The 25,075-nt window shown below is 40.3% G+C and overlaps 4 protein-coding genes and 1 pseudogene across 6 annotated transcripts; 4 read left to right on the top strand and 1 right to left on the bottom strand.

Moving 5' to 3' along the window:
• The first annotated feature begins 905 nt into the window (after window positions 1-905).
• On the top strand, window positions 906-1,641 carry LOC130198909 (monoacylglycerol lipase ABHD6-like). The gene is given in 3 exon segments (XM_056422014.1): window positions 906-1,030; window positions 1,426-1,463; window positions 1,466-1,641. Coding segments are annotated over 3 exon segments (339 nt in total).
• A 5,716-nt stretch (window positions 1,642-7,357) lies between these two features.
• Window positions 7,358-10,519, top strand: kctd6b (potassium channel tetramerization domain containing 6b). Of its 2 annotated transcripts, none has more exons than XM_056423037.1 (2): window positions 7,358-7,426; window positions 8,514-10,519. In XM_056423037.1, the coding sequence occupies exon 2, from the start codon at window positions 8,514-8,516 to the stop codon at window positions 9,198-9,200; it is 687 nt and encodes a 228-aa protein (XP_056279012.1). In that variant the 5' UTR covers window positions 7,358-7,426; the 3' UTR covers window positions 9,201-10,519. The 2 variants fall into 2 exon arrangements, with proteins under 2 accessions (XP_056279012.1, XP_056279011.1); XM_056423036.1 differs by lacking the exon at window positions 7,358-7,426 and adding an exon at window positions 7,433-8,069.
• A 1,117-nt stretch (window positions 10,520-11,636) lies between these two features.
• LOC130199534 (ubiquinol-cytochrome-c reductase complex assembly factor 5) lies at window positions 11,637-17,309 on the top strand. 2 transcript variants are annotated; one of them, XR_008832848.1, is made up of 4 exons: window positions 11,637-11,958; window positions 14,633-14,971; window positions 15,748-15,807; window positions 17,030-17,309. XR_008832848.1 is itself a non-coding variant. In XM_056423113.1 (2 exons), exons 1-2 carry the CDS (start codon window positions 11,805-11,807, stop codon window positions 14,722-14,724), a joined length of 246 nt encoding a protein of 81 aa, XP_056279088.1. In that variant the 5' UTR covers window positions 11,637-11,804; the 3' UTR covers window positions 14,725-15,025. The 2 variants fall into 2 exon arrangements, 1 of the variants encoding a protein (XP_056279088.1); XM_056423113.1 differs by lacking the exons at window positions 15,748-15,807; window positions 17,030-17,309 and having other exon boundaries at window positions 14,633-15,025.
• Window positions 14,633-17,036, bottom strand: LOC130199533 (mimecan-like; annotated as a pseudogene).
• A 1,850-nt stretch (window positions 17,310-19,159) lies between the features above and the next one.
• Window positions 19,160-24,558, top strand: LOC130199519 (14-3-3 protein beta/alpha-1-like). The gene is made up of 6 exons (XM_056423075.1): window positions 19,160-19,325; window positions 20,400-20,701; window positions 20,802-20,925; window positions 21,816-21,979; window positions 22,435-22,530; window positions 22,632-24,558. The coding sequence occupies exons 2-6, from the start codon at window positions 20,408-20,410 to the stop codon at window positions 22,686-22,688; spliced, it is 735 nt and encodes a 244-aa protein (XP_056279050.1). The 5' UTR covers window positions 19,160-19,325; window positions 20,400-20,407; the 3' UTR covers window positions 22,689-24,558.
• The last annotated feature ends 517 nt before the right edge of the window (window positions 24,559-25,075 follow it).

The following is a 25,075-nucleotide window of genomic DNA, read 5'->3' as shown; positions in this document are numbered from 1 at the left end:
GTGTGTTGTGGACCACAGACATCAGAATGGCAGCTGCACATTGCAATAGAGGGTGTTGTTGTTTTACTGTGTGACATTTATTAATAAAACTATATTATGAAGCTTTATGAGGGGTTAGTTCACACAGCATCCAGAGACTCTAAACATTTATTAATAAAACTCTATATTATGAAGCTGTATGAGAGGGCGTGACTAATCAGGTTCCTGTTGCACGTTCTCTTGAAAGCACTGACCCCATCATGGATAATGATCAATGAGCCAGCTTCTCCTCTGGGGACGAACTCAACGGGAGAAAGATCCTTAAAAACTACAGAAAGCAAACGATCAGGAAGCTTTGATGACTCAGAGAGTCTGAGAGAAGACGAGGAGCCAGGAGCACTGAAGGTACGTCCACCAACTACACACTGTGGGGGGGGGGGGGGTCATGTGTGTGTGTGTGTGAGAGAAGACGAGGAGCCAGGAGCACTGAAGGTACGTCCACCAACTACACACTGGGGGGGGGGGTCATGTGTGTGTGTGTGTGTGTGAGAGAAGACGAGGAGCCAGGAGCACTGAAGGTACGTCCACCAACTACACACTGTGGGGGGGGGGGGTCATGTGTGTGTGTGTGTGTGTTATGTGTATGTAATGTGTGTGTGTAATGTGTGTGTGTACTGTGTGTGTGTAATGTGTATGTAATGTGTGTGTGTGTGTATGTAATGTGTGTGTGTGTGTGTACTGTGTGTGTGTGTACTGTGTGTGTGTGTACTGTGTGTGTGTGTAATGTGTGTGTAATGTGTATGTAATGTGTGTGTGTGTGTGTGTGTAATGTGTGTGTAATGTGTGTGTGTGTGTACTGTGTGTGTGTAATGTGTATGTAATGTGTGTGTGTGTGTGTATGTAATGTGTGTGTGTGTTCTGTAGTCATGACCTCTGACCTGGACCTGGTGAATCTCTTCCTCATCGCCGGGGCAACGCTGGCTGTTCCCATCGTGGCCTTCGTGGCTTCCTTCCTCCTCTGGTCTTCATCCCTCATCAGAGAGTACTACTGGTGAGGTATCAGAGTACTGGTGAGGTAACAGAGTACTGGTGAGGTAACAGAGTACTGGTGAGGTATCAGAGTACTACTGGTGAGGTATCAGAGTACTGGTGAGGTATCAGAGTACTGGTGAGGTATCAGAGTACTACTGGTGAGGTATCAGAGTACTACTGGTGAGGTATCAGAGTACTGGTGAGGTATCAGAGTACTACTGGTGAGGTATCAGAGTACTGGTGAGGTATCAGAGTACTGGTGAGGTATCAGAGTACTACTGGTGAGGTATCAGAGTACTGGTGAGGTATCAGAGTACTGGTGAGGTATCAGAGTACTACTGGTGAGGTATCAGAGTACTGGTGAGGTATCAGAGTACTGGTGAGACCTTCAATGACCTTCCCTGACCCCTCCAGGTACTGGAGGAGGACCCTGGGCCTGCAGGTGCGCTACGCCGCTACCGCTTCTGCTTCGCCTGCCGAGGGAAGCCGGGCGCCAGGCCCTCGGTCCTGATGCTGCACGGCTTCTCCGCCCACAAGGACACCTGGCTCACGGTCGTCAAGGTCAGCGGGGTCAAACGGAAGGTGTTGCGCAACGCAGTTTCATCGATGGAGACGTGTGTTTTCTCTTAAAGGAGCAGTGACGAAAGAATTCATAAATATCAAGATCAACGGACGTTAGGACCTTTAATTAGAATATGAATCTTATCAGCAACTGTAAATATATTAGGGCTGTCAGCGTTAACGCGTTAACGCACTAAAATATTTTAACGCAATTAACGCAACTTTGTTTACTTCCGGTGTGCCTTGAAGTTTTTTCACTCCCCTGAGTGTCAAACCGCGGCAGTACGGTTTGACACTGTTTCCGTTTTTAAAACAATTATTTCTCCGCGAAAATAAGGAGCAGAAATCAGTTTAAACTCGTGGATGAATCAGTCGGGTTTCCTCCTCCTTCCTCCCGTCTCCCCCTCTGAACACAGAGGAACGGAGGGGCGACGTGTCGGGTGACGCGGCGCGGAAAGAACTCGTCACACGAAACCTTCAACGTGATTGGTCAATCCGTTTGTCCGTCAACAATTAGCGAAAGAAACAACCAATGAACACTCAGTAAATCACAAAGGACCTCCCACCACAGGTGAGGCTCATTTAGCAGCCTGTCAGTCAGAGAAAACAGAGAACACGGCGCGAGGACAATGTGCCTCATTGAATAGAGCTGAGATTGTTCTGGAATGTTTGATGTATAACACATGGGTATGTGTCACATGCAAACACCTTTAAAAGGTGAATTTACATTTATTTGTAGAATGGAGAAAAGGCCCCCAGCCTCCAGAGGGTGAACGTGACATATATGAATGTCAGTTAGTTTACTAAGGCCACTGGTTCTGCTGCTGTTCAATGTTAAAGATGACAGCCAATTTATCATCCACAATATTAAATACCTCGCTGGCACTTTATAAGTAGGAGCCTCTTTGAAAACACAGCTCTGTGTGAAGTTTTGTCTTTAAAAAGAAGAAAAAAACACTTTTAATCGTGATTAATCGCGATTAATGAATTTCAAAATGTGCGATTAATTAGTTAATTTTTTCAATCGATTGACAGCCCTAAAATATATACATATAAATATGTATATATTTATATATATGTGTATATATAATTATATATACACATATATATTTGTTCATATAAATATATATTGATGTATGTTTATATATATATATATATACAAATATATATATATTTATATATGCAAATATATATAAAATATATTATTATATACACTACCGTTCAAAAGTTTGGGATCACCCAGACAATTTCGTGTTTTCCATGAAAACTCACACTTTTATTTATCAAATGAGTTGCAAAATGTAAAGAAAATATAGTCAAGACATTGACAAGGTTAGAAATAATGATTTGTATTTGAAGTATTAATTTTTTTCTTCAAACTTTGCTTTCATCAAAGAATGCTCCTTTTGCAGCAATGACAGCATTGCAGACCTTTGGCATTCTAGCTGTTAATTTGTTGAGGTAATCTGTTGAAATGTCACCCCACGCTTCCTGAAGCACCTCCACAAGTTGGATTGGCTTGATGGGCACTTCTTGCGGACCATACGGTCAAGCTGCTCCCACAACAGCTCAATGGTTGAGATCTGGTGACTGTGCTGGCCACTCCATTACAGACAGCAGACCAGCTGCCTGCTTCTTCCCTCAATAGTTCTTGCACAATGTGGAGGTGTGCTTTGGGTCATTGTCCTGTTGGAGGAGGAAAGTGGCTCCAATCAAGCGCTGCCCACAGGGTATGGCATGGCGTTGCCAAATGGAGTGATAGCCTTCCTTATTTAAAATCCCTTTTACCTGGTACAAATCTCCCACTTTACCAGCACCAAAGCAGCCCCAGACCATCACATGACCTCCACCATGCTTGACAGATGGTGTCAGGCACTCTTCCAGCATCTTTTCACCTGTTCTGTCTCACAAATGTTCTTCTGTGTGATCCAAACACCTCAAACTTGGATTCATCTGTCCAGAACACCTTTTTCCAATCTTCCTCTGTCCAATGCCTGTGTTCTTTTGCCCATACCAATCTTTTCTTTTGATTGGCCAGTCTCAGATATGGCTTGTTCTTTGCCACTCTGCCTAGAAGGCCAGCATCCCGAGTCGCCTCTTCACTGTCGACGTTGACACTGGCGTTTTGGGTACCATTTAAAGAAGCTGCCAGTTGAGGACCTGTGAGGCGTCTATTTCTCAAACTAGAGACTCTAATGTACTTGTCTTCTTGCTGAGTTGTGCACCGGGGCCTCCCACTTCTCTTTCTGCTCTGGTTAGAGCCCGTTTGTGCTGTTCTCTGAAGGGAGTAGTACACACTGCTGTAGGAAATTTTCAGTTTCTTTGCAATTTCTCGCATGGAATAGCCTTCATTTCTAAGAACAAGAATAGACTGGCGAGTTTCACAGGAAACTTCTTTTTTTCTGGCCATTTTGAGAGTCTTATCGAACCCACAAATGGTGATGCTCCAGATAATCAACTAGCTCAAAGGAAGGCCAGTTTTATAGCTTCTCTCATCAGCAAAACAGTTTTCAGCTGTGCTAACATAATTGCACAAGGGTTTTCAAGGGTTTTCTAATCATCCATTAGTCTTCTAAGGCGATTAGCAAACACAATGTACCATTAGAACACTGGAGTGATAGTTGATGGAAATGGGCCTCTATACACCTCTGGAGATATTTCATTAGAAACCAGACGTTTCCACCTAGAATAGTCATTTACCACATTAACAATGTATAGTGTGTATTTCTGATTGATTTAATGTTATCTTCATTGAAAAAAACAATTATTTTCTTTGAAAAATAAGGACATTTCTAAGTGATCCCAAACTTTTGAACGGTAGTGTATATAGATATATATTTAAATAGTTATATGTACAGTACATATATTTCTATATATATTTTGTTTGTTACATATAATAAATAAAATAAATAAATGATATATATATAATTTTTTGGGGGATATATATATAATAAAGAAATATATATTTTAAAATATATAAACTGTATATATAGTATTACATTATATATATATTATATATAGTGTATGTATATATTTTGATATATATGTGTATAATAAATATATATCATACCTGCAAACGTGTCACCTTTCGGTGAAATTCACCGTTTTGAAATCAAAATAGGTCATCCAAGTGAATCGTGTAGATCCGAAGAGTTTTTGTTTTTTTGGGGTTGGGGGGGGGGGGGGCGTTTATGAGATTGGAGTGAGACACGGAGAAAATGCGATGTGGTGCTCTTCGCAATAAAACTTCTTTGATGGGACGTGTCGCGTCTCGGCCAATCAGCGTTCAGATGTCGACAGCGTTGAGGGGGTTTAGGTTAGCTTGAATGTTAGCCCGCTGCATCTACTGCTGTCACACTGCACGGTGTAGCGATACTAACAAAGTACCCGTACGTTAAACACAATGTGATTTAGCATATTTTTTGAATCAATACTTCATTAAAAGAGCGCGCGATCAGAGCGCACGCGCTGCTCCGTGTCAAGCTGTCTGCACGCAATGCGCTGCGCAGCTCACTGCGAGTGGCGTCAAGTGGCGGAGCTTTTGAGACTCAAAGTCTTCAGCTTTAAAAAAAAGAAGAAAAAGATGATTCCAGAAGTGAAATGTTTCAGTTCTTTGTCTCCAAGGCAGACAGTCTGTAAAGTTATGTAACTCTACAGCTGCTCATCCTGATGAACTGTGCATCATCTGGTCAGATACAGACTAACGGCCTCATAGTGTATCATCAATGCTATGATGGAACCATGTAGTTTCATTCATATCTGGCTGTATTAATACGAATAATACTGCCATTTGTTAAGTGTTGAAAAAGTTGGTAAAAATTGAACCATACAGATGTTTTATTTATTACTATTATAGATAAATATACCAGTATCGTATTTATGGTATCATATTGTTTTTATGGTAATGTATCGAATTCTGGTATCATGATATTTATGGCAGGTATCGTATAGAAGTTATAATGTTAGTGACAGCCAGGTAGAGGCAGAACAGACTCAAGGAACAGAGTCATGGCTCAGCAGAGCTCACGAGTCCTTGTTGGCCAAAGAAAGGGAAGTTGGTTTATGAATGACTTTAACCATATAATATATAATGACAACGCATATTTTTTTATTACTATCATTATATCATTAATATTATTTCTACTTTATACATGTTGTTGTAAAACGACCAAAGTTCAGCTAAAATATTATTAGATTAATCAATTCGTTGCTTAAGAGAAGAAAAAAAAGAAAAGAATTGTTGATAATATTTTCACTTTAAATAATTAAAAAACATTTTATGGTTCCAGCTTCTTAAATTTGAAGATGTGCTCCTTTTCCATTTTTCCTAATTTGAATGATTTTTAAATGTTGTTATACTTGTGTTCGCCGGTAGGGGGCGGTAGCGGGTTTTCCATGACTGGTGCCGCAATTCTTGTCTTAAACAAACAAGTTAGACCAGGGTAACACAGACAGTGACGCAGCTGTTGATGCGAGTCTCTTGGTGTTTACTGGTGAGAAACGTACATAAGCACCAAATATATATTAATGTTATGTTCGCTCGCTTTTATATTTTGACAGTTATTAACTGTGTAGAAGTTAAAGTGAAGACAGTTAGCGCCGTTTAGCTAGCGGATGCTAATCGCGCGCTAGCGTTTTAGCACCATTGTACAATGGTCTGCTGGCCTGAGAATTACATTGTTCCATGAAAGATTAGATAGTTACGTGTTGTGTCCCGTGACAGATATAAACAGTAGTATGCACACATATACGTACATGCATATAAAGTTTAAACCGGTTTAGTGCCTTCGATCTCCGTGACCTCGTCGCCATGGAAACATTGTCACATGACATTTCCTTTGGTTCTGTGCTAGTGACGTCACGGAGCACCGAACCAAAGGAAATGTCACTAGTGACGTCACGGAGCACCGAACCAGAGTCTGTATATAGAGTGATTTCAAGCAGGAATTCCGTCTGTGAATCTCACAGAAACCCCCCCACCCCTTCTCCATTCAGCCACTTCCCGGGGTGGGGGCCTCTGATGAGATATCACAGACAGGGTGGGTGGGAAGGTTTATTATAATATATTGGTTATTGGATAAAAGAGGAACACAAGGAATTAATTTCTTACATAATTTAGAAATTAAAGAAATTAAAAAAGTGTTCAAGTGCACAACATTCAGAAAGTTACTTGATTTGTAAAATAGTGTAACGTGGGACTTGTTAACCTGTGTGATTGTCGCTCAAGTGGGCCGTAGAGATTTCTCTGAATGGGCCTCGCTCCTATTCACACCTGGGCCCATGCAAAATAAATATTACTGAATATTTCAAGGTGTGGTGGCCATCTTACCGAGTTCACCATCGTCTTTCAAGGTGTTGTAACTATTCTATTAATATATTCTGTATATATATATATATACATATATATATATATATATTCTTATTAGAAGGGTTTGTGGGCACTGACTTAGTCAGAGCAGAGGACCCCCACCGTTGTCACCTTTTTCACCCCTCATGAGTTTGCAGGTATGATATATAGAATTTATATATATATATATATATATATGTATTGTGTTCCAGGCTTTTCTTTTCTTAGAAAATACATCCTATTATATTTGTATGGTAACCTGCAACATGATAATAAAAGCCCCCCATGCAATGTAGCTGTGTGTGTGTGTGTGTGTGTGTGTGCGTACGTGCGTGCGTACGCGTGCACGCTCGCGCTCGCGCGTGCTTGTGAGCGCAGTGGCGCTGTGGCTGCAAACAGCGCCGCCTCTCTCCTCCTTCGACGCCTGCGTGCGCGCGCAGTTTTGCTGCAGCCCGGAGTCGAGCACAGCTGCCCCGGTAACGACCAGCGGCCAACACATCCCTAACGGTAACGTCAAATACCTCCCGCTTCTGGACAACAGCAACAACAGCTACAATAACAACAACAACAACAACAACAACAACTAAAAGAGACAAATAGGCACCAAACGCGCCGGTGAAGCTTTTTGTTGTAATGTGTTTGTGTGACTTCCAGCGGGTCTGACTAAGAACCCGGATGTGAGGAGTAACTGCCCGTTCGGCTGCTAACGTTAGCCGCGTTAGCTCGCTAGCTAGCTCGCTAACACGATACAACCTCTTCTCCACCGCTGATATCAAGTTGTATTTTGATTGCGTCAAATATCGATGGATTCACAACTCATTGACAGCATTCATATTCAATATATATATATATATATATATATATATATATATATATAGTTGATGTATTTTGCAGTGATATAACCAGCTTTCACTGCCTAGATTAGTTATTGCTAAATAACGGAGTGAAACGTCCGATGTTGGGTTCATCGTGAACCATGTGGTTTATGTTGTTATGAAGAGACACGCGAGGTCCAACGGTTATTGTAGACATGTGAGTACTGAACAAAAACGATCTCAAATGAGCAGCGGTCGATCAAATAACATGATGTGTTTATTGTTGTTATATTCCTGAGCACTTAAAGAACTGTACCACCAAGAAGATGACGAAGGTAATGTAATATGATCTCAAACTGCCACTACATGGTCTTTTAGTCAAATGCTTCTTTACCACCAAGCACCCTGCACTTCTTAAACAAACACGTGTCCAGTTGCAAATAATCTACCTCGCGTACAGGTAGATTATACGGGTAGATTATACAGGTAGATTACAGGTAGATTATACAGGCAGATTATACAGGTAGTCTGAGCTGGTACAATCATGAGTCTACATGATTGTGTTTGATCGTAGAACAGAAGAGAGGTGTTGATTCAACCTCCTGACGTTGTTTTGACCACAAAGCAGCTGATTTATTGCAGAACTCTCGCATTACTCTCTTTATTTCAGCTCGGGTTAACGGCTGAAATCACCTCCGGCTGCAGGGTGCAAACGCTTCTTTTAAACCTCACAAAAACACCCTGTTTTTCTCAGCGTCTTCCTGTTTTTCTCCTCGTAGATGAGCGCTCCCGTCACCTTGAACGTGGGCGGCCGCCTGTACACCACCAGTCTGTCCACGCTGCAGCGCTACTCGGACTCCATGCTGGGCGCCATGTTCCGGGGGGATTTCCCCACGACGCGCGACTCCCAGGGGAACTACTTCATCGACCGCGACGGGACGCTCTTCAGGTACATCCTGAACTTCCTGCGCACGTCCGAGCTCACGCTCCCGCTGGACTTCGCGGAGACGGACCTCCTGAGGAAAGAGGCGGACTTCTACCAGATCGAACCTTTGATCCAGTGCCTCAACGACCCCAAGCCTCTGTACCCGCCCGACATATTCGAGCAGATCGTGGAGCTCTCCAGCACCCGCAAACTGTCTAAATATTCCAACCCGGTGGCCGTCATCATCACGCAGCTCACCATCACCACGAAGGTCCACGGCCTGCTGGAGGGCGTCTGCAACAACTTCACCAAGTGGAACAAACACATGATGGACACCAGGGACTGCCAGGTGTCGTTCACCTTCGGACCGTGCGACTACCACCAGGAGGTGTCCCTCAGGGTTCAGCTCATGGACTACATCATGAAACAGGGCTTCACCATCCGCAACACGCGCGTGCATCACATGAGCGAGCGCGCCAACGAGAACACGGTGGAGCACCACTGGACTTTCTGCAGACCGGCGCACAAAGTCGAGGACTGAATCTCAGCGGGCGACATCGCCGTTTGGTTTGTCTCCGTTATTTGATCTGTTTTGGGAGTGCGGCACCAATAAGGTTTTGTTTTTTACCTCCTTATTTTGATGAATAGGGTTCAGTGGCACAGGACTCAAACGTCCACACAGAAAGCATGAAAACAATGAAAATGTGAATTATTTGATTATAATTATTTGTTTCCCATGTCGTCGGGGTGCAAGAACACTTTACTTGAGCTCCCACTACTTATTTGCAGGGTTCGTACGGTCATGGAAAACCTGGAAAAGTCATGGAATTTTAAAATGGTTATTTCCAGGCCCGGAAAAGTCATGGGGGAAAAAAACTAAATCATAAAAGTTTTGGAAAAGTCATGGAAATTTGTTATAATCACATGTTCATTTACGGCGAGTTTGAAATAACTTGTGTTTTTTTGAAGAAAGACGCTCAAAATATAAGCCGGCAGACGCTATCAATACATGACTGTCTCAGAAAATTAGAATATTGTGATAAAGTTCTTTATTTTCTGTAATGCAATTTAAAAAAACAAATGTCATGCATTCTGGATTCATTACAAATCAACTGAAATATTGCAAGCCTTTTATTCTTTCAATATTGCTGATTATGGCTTACAGCTTAAGAAAACTCAAATATCCTATCTCTAAATATTAGAATATCATGAAAAAGTATACTAGTAGGGTATTAAACAAATCACTTGAATCGTCTAATTAACTCGAAACACATTTTCAAATGTTTGATTTTGTTTTGCTGTTATAAATCTTTTTTTTACTTGGTCTGAGGAAATATTCAAATTTTATGAGATAGGATTTTAGAGTTTTCTTAAGCTGTAAGCCATAATCAGCAATATTAAAAGAATAAAAGGCTTGCAATATTTCAGTTGATTTGTAATGAATCCAGAATGCATGACATTTTTGTTTTTTTAATTGCATTACAGAAAATAAAGAACTTTATCACAATATTCTAATTTTCTGAGACAGTCCTGTACGCAACATTTTCTAAATTGTTCATGTTTATACCGAGATTTCAGTTTGGTCATGGAAATTTGGTTAAAATTCATGGAAAAGTCTTGGAAATCCACTGGTCAAAGTGTGTAAGAACCCTGTATTTGACATTACTAGATCTGGGATCTCTGGGATGTCAAAAAACGCAATTCTTATTATTCCGTTTGTATTTATTATGAACACTATTATACCCAAACAATGCTAAAGATCCGGGTAAGTAGAGGTTTTCTTTTGTATTTTTGATATAATGTGGTTACAGTACCTGCATCTGTTTATTTCAAAGTCAGCAATAAAGTGGTTGAACAGGTCGTCGAGGTTTAAGACTCTTTGCCGACACACAGCAGCAGATCTCAGTCCTCGTGTGCATTATTGTGCATTTACATCTGAATGGAAAGAGTAGATAGTTCTGGACTACCGACCCCGAGAAAATAACTTTTTGGGGGATCCCGTGAAACCTTTAATAACGACGATAATAACAAATTATGATAATCTTAAGCCAGTTCACAGTAGATCTTAAATGTCGTCTCTTCGCTCCGTTATGTCCGGTTTCTGGAGACCCTGGTCGTCGTCGCATGCGTCCGAGTGACTTGTGTTTGAGTATCTGTGCAGTTTGCACTATTGCGTCATGCTGTTACAGCTTCATCTCAATGTGTGTGTGTGTGTGTGTGTGTGTGTGTGTGTGTGTGTGTGTGTGTGTGTGTGTGTGTGTGTGTGTGTGTGTGTGTGTGTGTGTGTGTGTGTGTGTGTGTGTGTGTGTGTGTGTGTGTGTGTGTGTGTGTGTGTGTGTGTGTGTGTGTGGTCATTTCAGCCCCAAATAAACCCATTTGTTCATTTGTCAGTCATTAGTTTTGTTTTACGGTTAAACTTTTAACATTAACTTGGTATTTCTTTCACTAATATTGTCAAACCGTGTGTCAGCCAAACATCCACCCACTCTAATATATTTTAGCACAATCAATACTAATTAATATGCTGAACATCACAAGCTTTTACATAATACTAGCCGTCACACGACTGAAGATTAAGCACCGTACCATTGTCATTTATTTATTCATTCAGACATAACATTCATGTTTGTGTCAATGCTCTAATGTTATCTAGTATATATATATATATATATATTATATCTATAGTGCTATAATCTATTCTACGCATAGGTCGATATACATAAAAGGACAGACTTCGGAAACCCTTTTATTTTATTTTTAGATTTAATTCATGACTATAAAATATATATAAATATGTATATATATATATATATATAACAACTATATTTTATATATCTATTTAAATTGTGTATTTTATCACGTTTCCATTTCCGTGTTTTAACGACGCGTAACACGACCGGATGTGACGACACCTCCCGGATGTGTTCGTTTTTTTTCTCTCGCTCCGTCCGGCTTCGCGCTCTCTCCCGTAGGATTCCAGGCAGCACCGCCCGTGTGCTCTACGCCAGGACCACAAAACGAGCGCGCCCTCCCTCCGCACAGCTTTACACCCGTTGCTCTCGGGACGACCGGAAAGGGCACACGCTGGAGGAACACCTTCACACGGAAAGAGACGTTTAACCGGCTGTTTCCATCCAGCGGGACGATGTTTAAGAGGAGCAGGAACGTGCAGTACCTCCTGAGTCTGGTCCCGGGCAAGCAGCGCCTCGGGCCGTACCGGTTCCTCCCGCTCTTCTTCTGCATGGGGGGCGCGATGGAGTGGATCATGATCAACGTGAGGATCGGAAGGGAGACTTTCTGTGAGTATATTTGAGTTTATTTAGTCACCTTCCTCCTGTGTTAGCGCCCTGTGACTTATGACCCGTGTCTTAAATCAGCTGTTCAATACACTCAACACGTGTATCTGTCATACAATTAGTTTATCATCTCTTCCCCTTGTTAGGCTTCCGTATCATTGAAAATACTGTTTTAAACAAACAAACAAGTAAATAAGTAGCACATCTCTGAAGGTCCTGGGACAGGGATGTCTATGTGTACAGATCGTAAAGCCCTCTGAGGCAAATTTGTGATATTGCGCTATACAAAATGAACTGAATTGAATTGAGAATTGAATTAAAATCCATTTGATGTAATAAAAAATAAAAAAATCCATTTTAATATTATTAACTATAACTGTCTATGGTGTTTCGGGTTAATTTGGGTTTATATATATATAAATATATAATTGTAAATATATATATATATATATATTTGTAATGTATATATATAGTTTTTTATTTATATATAGTTTTTTTATATATATTTATATGTAAAAATATATATTAATGTATATATTATATATATATATATTTGTAAATATATATATTTGTTATATATATATATAGTTTATTTATATATATATATACATATTTATATATAAAAATATATATTAATATATATTATATATATGTAATGTGTTATGTATACATATTTATATATATATATATATATATATATGGTGGTATCTGTGCCATGTGCCCACCATATTTCTTGTCCAAGGTCATAGCTGGTAAAAGAAAGTGTCACTGTGGCGTCTCTGTGATCCCAGAGGTCATTGTGACGACCTTTGCAGCAGCTGCCCTGACATGTACGTCACAAGCTCCAACTGATCTTACAACTTTTTGACTTTTATGCCAGTATTCTGGATAACAAAGCAACATGAGAATCCTCTTAAAGGTCACATGACTGGGGAGAGGAGCTGGCTGTCAGTGCACTTGTGATTTCATTTTTTAGCTCTAATTATAGCTTTATAATCTTATTTTTATAACTGGTTCGAAACCCGACCCTAACTACACAACGGTCATAATTTCAACCAGAGAATTTTATAATTTAAAAAAAAATGTTGTTGAAATCGAGGTCTAACAGCCATGATGCAATAAACAACATTGATGTGGTTCTTTTATGCATTTAAAACCTTAAAAGGTGACAATGTAATAATAACAATACTAATTCATGCTCTCTGGCCTGATTTTTAAAATAAAACTTATTTAAAATGAATTAATAATTTTCTGGATATTTCTCTGGGTGGTGGGGGGGGAGTGTGATTTTAAGAAATAAGGAATAATATATAATAGTACAATGCGTATATATCCCAGTCGAGGGTTATTGACCGTTGACCCTTCGAGGTCGTTGGCATCCCAGTAGAGTGTTATTGACCTTTGACCCTGAGAGGCCGCCGCTTGTCGCCCGATATGAACGGTGATTTGTGTTTCAGTTATTTTAAACCACTCTTCTAGGTTTAGTTTTGAGTTTATTTTGAAAAGACTATTTATGTAACAAACACACATTATTATAATATGTATATGTAGGGCAGCCGACGTATTAATAAAGCAGCATAACAAGTAAAGTGAACTTTGGGATATCGCTTGTATCGATGGACGTTGTTTGCTGTCCTCGTACCTGTTTGAAGTTACACCTGTTAAGAGTTTAAAAACACATTTATTCCAGATGTGGAACTTCAGGAGAACGAAAACGAGTCAACAACTTGATCCTGTAGTTTTCTACACAGGAAATAGTTTTTTTACTCTCCAGAGAACGGTTTTCATTCCTCAGCTTGTTTGTGTTAGTGGAGTTTCCTCACTGCATAGACCAACAAATATATATTTATATATATAAATATATATATAAATATTTATATATCTATAAATAAAATCTACACTACCGTTCAAAAGTTTGGGGTCATCCAGACAATTTCGTGTCTTCCATGAAAACTCACTTTTATTTCTCAAATGAATTGAAAATTGAATAGAAAATATAGTCAAGACATTGATTAATATTTGAAGTATTAATTTTGTTCTACAAACTTCAAGCTCAAAGGAAGGACAGTTGTATATCTTATATCACCAGCATAACTGTTTTCAGCTGTGCTAACATAATTGCACAAGGGTTTTCGAATCAGACATTAGTCTTCTAAGGCGATTAGCAAACACAATGTACCATTAGAACACTGGAGTGATAGTTGATGGAAATGGGCCTCTATACACCTCTGGAGATATTTCATTAGAAACCAGACACTTCCACCTAGAATAGTCATTTACCACATTAACAATGTAGAGAGTGTATTTCTGATTAATGTTATCTTTATTGAAAAAACAGTGCTTTTCTTTGAAGAATAAAGACATTTCTAAGTGACCCCAAACTTTTGAACGGTAGTGTACATATATATTGATTGATTGATTGATTGATATATTTATTTGTCGTTTGCCAGAGTACAGGTACAAAAGCATCGAAATTACAAGAAATTACAAGAAATATATTTATATTTGTGTATATATGTATATATATCATAACTGAATCCAGCTGTTTTTGGTTTCTGTGTCCTGGCGTGAACCTTGCAGTAAGATTGACATTCAACGATAACAGCCATTATTAATATTATGAAATCACTCTATATTCTATAAATAGTCTATATTCTTCTTCTTCTTCTTTCTACAGATGACGTCTACCGAAGAAAACAATCGGAGCGAGGTTACCAGCAGAAGTTAGACGACGGTTCGGTGGATCTTATTGAGCCTGCAGCCAAGTGAGCGGAGGACTGAGGACCGAGGACACGGTCTTAGGACTGTTCTTAGGACTGAGGCCACGGTCTGGGACTAAGGCCACGGTCTGGGACTAAGGCCACGGTCTGGGACTAAGGCCACGGTCTGGGACTAAGGCCACGGTCTGGGACTAAGGCCACGGTCTGGGACTCCTGCGCTCTCCCACGTGTTTCCTCCAGGCCGACCGCCCCCCATGAGGCATCAGAATGATGAAGGAGACGAGAGTCTGAGGAGAGTGTGTGAAGTTCATCTTTTTAATATGATCAACAGAAATAAAAAGTCAAACCTACATGCTTGAGCTCCGGAGTAAATAATCTGGTTTAATGGTGCCGTAGTGATTTCAATCGGCGTAAACATCACACGCCTGACCCCGGCTGATATCACGACACAAAAGAAAACACACACAGTCTTTATCATTGGAAGATGAGAGGCGACCCGCGTTATGATATTATTAATATTGCTGTTGTGTCCCGACACGGGGGGGGGGGGGCGTGGACCGAGCCCCGGGGTTCCCGTCCAGCCGCACCTCCTCCATGTTGGCTCGGAGGTAGTGGCTGCTGTTGCCCCTGCAGAACGTCTCGTCCGTAATGGTGGAGATCTTATTGTTCTGCGGTTGGGAAAGAATATATATATATATTTATATATAATATTTGTGTATATATAAATACATATATATACATTTTATTTAAAAAATATATATATATATATTTGTTTTTTATATATACATACAATATATATATGTATTTCGTATGTATATATAAAAAACAAATATATATATATTTGTTTTTAATAAAATGTATATATATGTATGTTTATACAGATTTAATATATTAATATACATATATTTTTCATATATAAAATATATATATCTATTTTTTTAAATATCAACATTTCTTTTAAATATATATCTTTTTAAATATATATTTTATTCTTTATATATATATTTAGATATACATATTTTCTAAATGTATATATATATCTCTCAAATTGCTTCTGTGAACTTACGTGCAGGTGAACCACGTGAAGAGACTCTGGGAGTTGGGGCACCGCGGTCAGCTCGTCGTTCCCGAGGTAAAGATACGTCAGTCTCGTGAGTTTCTGTTCCACAAACGCACAAAAAAGACCCAATTCTTCAGATTTGTATTTTGTTTAGGATTATAGGCTGTTTTATAAATATTCTAATATGGCGACAAAAAACACAACAAATTAACAATCTAGTCGGGGGAGTGAACTTACATTTTTACAAACTTAATTTTAAATTAAATACATTTGATTATAAACTTCATTTATATATTTTATTTTTATTTTTCATTATATATATATATATAATGTATATTTCTTTATATTTTTTAAATATATTTTATATATACTTATATATATTTGTTATATATATATATATCAAAATCTGTATGACAATTATGAAAATGTGTGTGTATATATATGCAGTATATATATTAAGCAATTTATATATAAATAATATATACAAAATATATATTTTTAAAATATATATATACATTTTTGTACATCTATTTTAAAAAATCTAAATATATATTATATATATATATACACTGTATATTAAAAATATGTATTATTATTAATTGATTCTTAAATCCTTGTCTAAAAGACATTCAATCAAATATATGTCCACCCTGCACTTTCATACATGAAGACCCCCCCCCCCCCCCCTCCGAGCCGCCCTACCCTGAAGGCGCTGGGCTTCACCCCCTGGCTCCTCAGCTGGTTGGAGATGCTGTTGAACGACAGCAGCCGGCCGGGCAGCGCCGGCACTCTGCTCAGCCGGTTCTCCGCCAGGTTGAGCTCCTCCAGGCGGGGGAGCTGAGCGAAGGCTTCGTCCTCGATCTCGGAGACGACATCTCCGGGGTCACCTCCTCGCAGTCCACGGACCCGCTCAGGCACACGCACAGCCGGCAGGTCGGCAGCTCTGCGGAGGGAAGAGGCCGTGCGTGCACAGGTTGTTTAGTTCCTTTTTTTCTCATCGTTTATTTTGGAAGAACGCCCGTCGGATCCGTGGAAGTGAGCCTTACCGGCGGCTCTGGGCCCTGCAGGGTCGGCCTCCTGAAGGCCATGGGAGGTTTGAACACTCGCAGTTTCTTTCTGTACTAAAAATAACAACAACAAAATAGGAGGAATCTTCTTTTTCTTTACCTTCCCCTTCGACTCGAGGCTATTGTGCATTTCTCCCTACAGACCCCCGAGAGCTATTATTATTATTATTATTATTATTATCATACCACTTTATGTTTCCTCATGTGTTTCTCTCTCGCTGCTGCAGAGGACAGCATCCACGGCAGCATCACGGAGGTCACAACTAAAGTCCTCAAATGCACCATTGTGTCTGGTGAGGAGAGAGGAGACGGGAGAGAGCGACCAGGTTCTGTGAGCCGAGGAGGTTCTCTTCTTCTTTTATTGAAGCCTGCCGGCCTGCTGCCGAGTCAAAAGAGGAAACGGGACTTTAACTCAACACGTGCTGCGTTTGAGGTCGGCCGGAATCTAAAGAGGCTTTATTGTTTGTGTTTTTTAAATAAATGGGACAGAACAAATGCATGAAGGTACACACGCAGTGAACGCTGCTTTTACATTTGAAGAAACGAGTGGTTGCTGGTGAAGGGAGAAAGGGTCCTGATGTTGGGAAACAATGGACAGCAGATAGAGAAGGAGCTTGAATATATTATAATAATTATAATATTTCCCCTTTTTCAGCATTTTACTTGAGTTCAAATACCAACTTCATAACAGCAGTTATTCTGGCTGTTCTCTATTAGAAGAAAACAAACAAATATTTATATTTTTATATATATATATTTATATATACTTGTATATTTAAATATATATATACATGTATAGAAAATATATATATCTATATTTATATATATAGATGTATATTTATATATATATATACTTCTTTCCTATTAGAAGAAAACAAAAACATATGTATATATATATTAAATATATCTATCTAAATATAGATATATAATTATATATTTAAATATATATTTTTACATATATTTATACATATATTTAAATATATATTTATATTTAAATACATACACATATATTAAATATATATTTATATTTAAATGTATACACATATATATGTTTATATATATATATACATATACAGGACTGTCTCAGAAAATTAGAATATTGTGATAAAGTTCTTTATTTTCTGTAATGCAATAAAAAAAACAAAAATGTCATGCATTCTGGATTCATTACAAATCAACTGAAATATTGCAAGCCTTTTATTCTTTTAATATTTAATAATTTTTTAATTGCATTACAGAAAATAAAGAACTTTATCACAATATTCTAATTTTCTGAGACAGTCCTGTATATGTGTATACTTTTTGTTGTATGCACGGAGGAAATAAGAGAACCATTAGCAGCTGGACGTTGTCCTCAACAGCCTCCACGAGGTGGTGTGAACACACAGCGATCTGTTCTCTGAGCCGACGATGACATCATATGCGAAGGTGTCCCAAAAAAACTTCTTTATTCACACCTGCCTTTTTTTTCTTCTTTTCTTTAATGCTCTAAAATGGCATAACATTTCTTGTTCCAGCTCCTCAAATGTGGGGATTTTTTTGTATCTTTCTGTCTCATTTTATAACAAATTGAATATCTGTGTGGAATTTTGGGCAATTGGTTTGAAGATGTGTCCCCCGGGCTCATATTTACAAAAGAAAAGGACAAACGGCACTACTGCCGGCAAAGATCAAACATGGAGCTTGCGGGACAACATATGGTGGAAAGATGAACATCCGAAGCTGCCTCAGTGTCCTCGAGCAAACTGCAGAGTGACCTTTACCTTTTGACCTTGCCGTGCATGATGGAAATGAAAAAGGGGTCTTTCTCGCATGTGGAAAGCGTCTCAGCTACTAATAAGCATCCACATATAACAGGCTTCCTGCCCACAATTGTTTATATAGCTATGCAAAGTTTTGTTCATATATATTTAAATTTATATATTTATATATATATATTTACATTTATATATTTTATATATATATATATGTGTGTGTGTGTGTGTTTGTTTTCTTGTCATAGGAAACAGCCAGAAGTATATTTGTATATAAATATATATTTTTTAAATATATATATAAAATATTTATAGATATATGTTGATATACATGCTTTGCTTTAAGTACATTTGATGAGCATTACGTAAGGCAGATGTGTGTGCGGCGGAGAAACGAGGAAACAGAAGCGGTTGCCAAGCGGAAGTGGTGCTGCCGCCCTGAGAGAGAGAGAGAGAGAGAGAGAGAGAGAGAGAGAGAGAGAGAGAGAGAGAGAGAGAGAGAGAGAGAGAGAGAGAGAGAGAGAGAGAGAGAGAGAGAGAGAGAGAGAGAGAGAGAGAGAGAGAGAGAGAGAGAGAGAGAGAGAGAGAGAGAGAGAGAGAGAGAGAGAGAGGTGTAATAACGTCGTACTTCAATCGAAGCGCATTGTTATACCGCATTCGCACGAGGAGCTCGGCGTTCGAGTAGCCCGTTCAGACCGCGTCCGGTTGAACCCGTTTTTTTTTCGAGGAACCCGAAGCGGACCAACGGTTGCGGGGGTTTGTGTGAAAGGCAAGTGTTTTGTTTTTTTTGTAGCCGCGCGAGCTAACGGACGGATTCCATGACACTTTGTTCTGACAGGCTCTTTCCGCCGGGGCGGGCCGTGATACAGCTGTTGGAAATGAATTCAACGGCAAAAGACATTATAGTATGTTAATTATAATGAAAATAAATAATAGCCGTTATGAATTCCCAACACCGTATGTGTTTTTAGGTTTTTTTATTAAAAAAAAAAAAGCGAAAGTCAGCCGCTGCTCAGGCTGGCCTAGCTAACGGAACGGTTCCGTTATACAGGTTAGCTGCTCCGCTCGCTTTGCGTAGTCACGAACACGACCGATTTAGCGGCGACGACGTGAGCTAATTCGCGTTGGCTCGCTGCCGTTAACGGGGAGCACACGCGACCCACACGAATAAAACGGAATTGTGTATCGGATCGATCGCGTTTCACCGAGCGAACGCTGACGTCGGTTAGCACAAATACACCGTCCCGCTAGCGCTGCTAGGAGCACAAGGGGGAGGGCATTACGGGGGGGGGGGACTGACCCCGGGAAGGTTTCGGTTGGGGGCGGGGGAGGCGAGTGTCGGTTGAAACACCGTTTGTGTCCCATGATTAGCTGATTCGGTCATAATTAGGTTGAGATAACCGGGTGTGGGCGAGAAAAAGGATTGATGCTAACGGAGCTAGCAGCTAACCGTAGCTAGTTGTGTGTGTGTGTGTGTGTGTGTGTGTGTGTGTGTGTGTGTGTGTGTGTGTGTGTGTGTGTGTGTGTGTGTGTGTGTGTGTGTGTGTGTGTGTGTGTGTGTGTGTGTGTGTGTGTGTGTGTGTGTGTGTGTGTGTGTGTGTGTGTGGGGTTGACCCACTTGCCAATGGGGCCCTTATCCTCACTTTCCATTGAAGAGGGTCTCCCCTGCTTTATAGAGTTCTGATCTGCCAAGCAAAATAAAATAAGTTCATGGCACGACTTGTGTAGTAACTACACATAATTGTGTGTTTAATGGACAATACGTGGAGCTATTGCTTTTTGGTTGACTGCAAATAACCTCTCCTGTTTTCTTTCTTCTCCCCCCCCCACCACACACACACAGTTTAGAAAATGGATAAGAACGACCTGGTACAGAAGGCCAAGCTCGCCGAGCAGGCCGAGCGCTACGACGACATGGCGGCGGCCATGAAGTCGGTGACGGAGCAGGGCTCGGAGCTGTCGAACGAGGAGCGCAACCTTCTCTCGGTGGCCTACAAGAACGTGGTGGGAGCGCGGCGCTCATCCTGGAGAGTCATCTCCAGCATCGAGCAGAAGACCGAGGGCAACGACAAGAAGCAGCAGATGGCGCGCGAATACCGGGAGAAGATCGAAGCCGAGCTGCAGGAGATCTGCCACAACGTGCTCGTAAGGGCTTCCCTCTCGTTTCACACACTCGTAGAGGTGGCCGCTGTGCGTCGGCTAGCCAGATCAACACAGCGCTGAGCTATTTTGTTGTTGTTTTCAGGGGCTACTGGACAACTTCCTCATTAGCAATGCGACTGTGGCTGAGAGCAAGGTGTTCTACCTGAAAATGAAAGGCGACTATTATAGATACCTGTCCGAGGTTGCATCTGGGGACACCAAGAAGGGTAAGTGTGGACATGATCAGGATGATGAATATGTGCTGTAACAATATACTTAAAGCTGCATTATTGAATACCATATAAGAAGACTAGGCCGTGACAAGTCCACAGAGCATCCAGGGTTCGTACGGTCATGGAAAACCTGGAAAAGTCATGGCATTTTAAAATGGTCATTTCCAGGCCTGGAAAAGTCATGGAAAAAACTTAAATCATAAAAGTTTTGGAAAAGTCATGGAAATATGTTATAATCACATGTTCATTTACACCGAGTTTGAAATAATTATTATGTTTTTTCAAGAAAGACGCTCAAAATATAAGCCGGCGTACGCTCTCAAGACGCAACATTTTCTGAATTGTTCATGTTTGTACCGAGATTTTAGTTTGGTCATGGACATTTGGTTAAAAGTCATAGAAAAGTCCTGGAAATCCATTGGTCAAAATGTGTAAGAACCCTGATCATCACCCAACTGCAGTCCCTCTCCTTAGTTTAGTTTTTTCACGGCACATAAATTCATTGTTTGGGTTCCTCTCACAACAACTCCTATCCACTGTATGTTTCCAGCAACGACAGACAGCAGTTGACCTACAGAGGGCGAGCTGTCAAATAGTAACACATTGGAGCATTTAGTGCTGAAAGAGACGGACATTTTCCTCCTGACATCGTAGTGACTGAAAGATTCTTAATAAATGACGTTTCTCTATATATTCTCAATATTCAAAAGGGAGCTGTTCGTAAATACATTTGCCATTTAAATTCCTACGGTGTCGGCACAGTATGCCATTGTTTGCTCGTTTGGCTGCCCCAAGGCGGCCGGATAAATACATCAATGCTGCTTTGAAATGTGTTTTTAAAGAGTGACGGTTAATTATTTCTTTTTCTTTTTCTCGCCTTAAAGATACAGTGGATAATTCCCAGCAGGCGTACCAGCAAGCCTTCGACATCAGCAAGGGGGAGATGCAGCCGACGCACCCGATCCGGCTCGGCCTGGCCCTCAACTTCTCAGTCTTCTTCTATGAAATCCTCAATAACCCGGACCAGGCTTGCGCTCTGGCTAAAGGGGTAAGAACTGAAGCCTGACGTCATAGTTTTGAAACCGTTAACAGGGTTAACTGTATTTTTTTCTTCTTTTTTCCGTAAGATTTGAACGCAACACAAACATCATAAACAACAGTAACTTTGAATACGTGTTTAATCATTGGTGCCCATCGGTCTAGCGAGCATCCGTGATATTAGCGAGAAGAGGAGAATGCAGCCGGTTCACCTGGCTGCCGTCTGGCAACCGATATGCAGAGGACCCGAATTCAGAGCAGCTTGAGTCTGTTTTTAAACTGCATTTCACCTTGTGCTGTACAATGACACTAAATTAACCCTTTCACGGTAGATTTGAGCTGTTTGGTTTTTTTCCTCTCAATGAAATGTTCTATTTGCACCCCTCGGTGCCACGCAGTGTTTAGGGGATGCTGCTGGACCATTTAAGGTTTTTTTAAATTGACAATTAATTTTTTGTCTTTCAGGCATTTGATGACGCCATCGCTGAACTTGACACTTTGAACGAGGACTCCTACAAAGACAGCACCCTGATCATGCAACTACTAAGGGACAACCTGACTGTGAGTCTCCAGCCCCGGGCTTTTTTATTCCCTCCCCGATTGATCCCAGGTATATTGACTCAAAAAGCTAAATTCTAACGTCTCCCTGTCTCTGTTCCCAGCTGTGGACATCAGAAAACCAGGCAGATGAGGCAGAGACCGGAGACGGGGAAAACTAATGGAATTGCACTGTTAATCCACCTCCACTCTTATCTTAAACACAGACGGCTTATATACATCCCCCCCCCCCTCCACTCCATCGGCTCCTCCCACTTCTGTATGACAAGCAGCCTGAATTGCTTCTGACCAACTAGTTTGCCCCCCCCCCCCCCCTCTCGGTTCTTTGCGAGGTGACAGTGTGATTTTCAGTTTGCAGATTCAGTCACTTTGTGGAAACACGTTGTATTGATTAGTCCATGTGGCTGTAGTTTTTGTTGGCGTGTGTGTGTAGTGAGAGAGCAAGCGTGAAAGGGTATGAGTGTGTGTGTGTGTGCGTCATGGGTGGGTGGGTTGTTGTTCTGGGGGGGGGGGGGGTTGTTGTGAATTCTAATCATCCTTCCAAATCCCTTTTGTTCCCGCTAGTTGTGCTTTCTTCTTTTTCTCCGTTATTTTTCATTTGTGAATCCTCCATAATATTGACAGGTTTTATTGTATGGTAATTTTACTGGCAGTCGATTTCCACCAAACACTGTGATGGTCGGTGTTCCATTTCCTCAACACCCCCCCCCCCCCCCCCAAAAAAAACATTTCTTGTTTTTTGCGTGCGTGTATGTTTTTTAATTTTCCCGGCACGCGTACGATCCTGTATTAACAACCGACTGCAATTCTGCTGTGTGCTCATACAGAAGGAGGCGGGCTGTATTGTGACGCTGGCATCTCGGCGTAGCGCTCCTTGATCACGTTCACAAATTCACAGTTTCAAAGTTTTTAAGGGACCCCTTAAATTCTCATGTTTAGTTTTGTTCAGACATTCCACATTTATTAGGCTTTTCGGAGAAAGGCAGTGCTCCGTTTTCGTAAATGATTTTATTTTATTATTTTTTAACTTTAGTATGGATTGTCATTGTAGTTTTACTCACTGTTCAGGTGCTGCTTGATCTCAGTACAATGAAAATTGTATGTGCGTAAATGTGGTTCCATGTATTTTGCAAGATTGACTATCATCTGTATGTAAAACCTAAAGTAACCTTTTATTGATGTTAATTGAAAAAAATGTCTTACCACACTGTATCGACCCTGCTTGCAAAATATTCCTCTTTAAAAGCGGTTGTTTTTCTCCGAAAGAAAAAAAGAAAAGGTTTAAAAAAAAAAAAATCTGTGCCTGGCTTTCTCTCGCAGGCTCTGGAGGCATCTGCTTGTTGTTTTTTTAGAAATCTCAAAGGGAAAAAGAGTAAGACCCACTTTAAACAGTTAAATTCTGACGTCAGTTTCCACCCAGGTGCATCTCTTGGCCTTTTTAAAGATACAGCCGGTTGTCAACGATCGCCTCCAAAAAAAATCAGGTCTATTTTGAAGGTGCAGGAGTCCGAGTCGTGGAAAGAAGCAGTGTCACAATACCATTTATCACACCTACATTCCACATATTGTAGTTGAAGACACCATTCCACATTACAGCTGACGGTCTTGTTTGCTCTGACAAATGCTCCAGTTAATTGAAAAATAATCTTCTGTTTGAGGAAAAAAATAAATAAGAATCATGTCAGTTTATTATTATGCTTGATGAAAATGCAGTTAGTGAATGTGGAACGAAGCCTGTCTGTATATCAGGTATCTACTTGCTTTGTTTTGACTGACAGTCTTATGGCAAAAAATAATAATTGCTTCTGTAACAGTCTATTACCCAGTGCACACACGTGGTTGTGAACATTTTAGAATAGCTCTAAAAAAATAAATTTTAAAAAAGCAATGACGAAATGGAGATAAACAATGGTTGGTGTAATTCTAGCTTTGTGTTTATGTATCTTAAAACCTTTCTAGTTTCACTATACATGTAAGAAATAGGAAAGTGTCAAAGACCATTCAGTGAAATAAAGTTTCGTTTTAAGATAACAGGCAAATATATGTCTTCTTTATTTTTGACTTAGTTCATAAAGACAGCTTTGACTGAGATGTGGTGACAAATTGTGGATGGGATGGAATTTCAGTCGGGGATCCTCCTAAAAAAAAAAAAAGGTACTACTTTTTCTCGCGGAAATATCCCCCCAGTCTGCGCTCTGCCCTATTTACCGCTTAATTGAAGCGACGCTGCGCGGAGGAGCTCTGCAGGTGTTGCACGGTCGTAGTTAAAGGAACTCAACCTCGCGGCGAGCCGCGACTCGAGAGAACCGTATCGTCAGTAACATTTAAAAAGAAAAGCCGTAAGTAACCTTCATTTTAAGCGATTTTACCCCCCCCCCCCCTGTAAATTAAGAGTTGCTCCGACCTGCCGCAGATGGAACTTCGCTTTACGTTCAGCTCCTTTAATTTTAAGCTAGCTGAAGGTTTTTTTTTCCGATTCATATTTTACGACTTTTTATTTTTTAAATTCCCTTTCCTGTTGTTCCTAGCTCGATGTATTTTAAAGTTT

Source organism: Pseudoliparis swirei, chromosome 9 (assembly GCF_029220125.1).
Source record: "Pseudoliparis swirei isolate HS2019 ecotype Mariana Trench chromosome 9, NWPU_hadal_v1, whole genome shotgun sequence".
NCBI classification, from domain to species: domain Eukaryota; kingdom Metazoa; phylum Chordata; class Actinopteri; order Perciformes; family Liparidae; genus Pseudoliparis; species Pseudoliparis swirei.
This window is presented reverse-complemented; position numbering and strand designations above follow the sequence as displayed.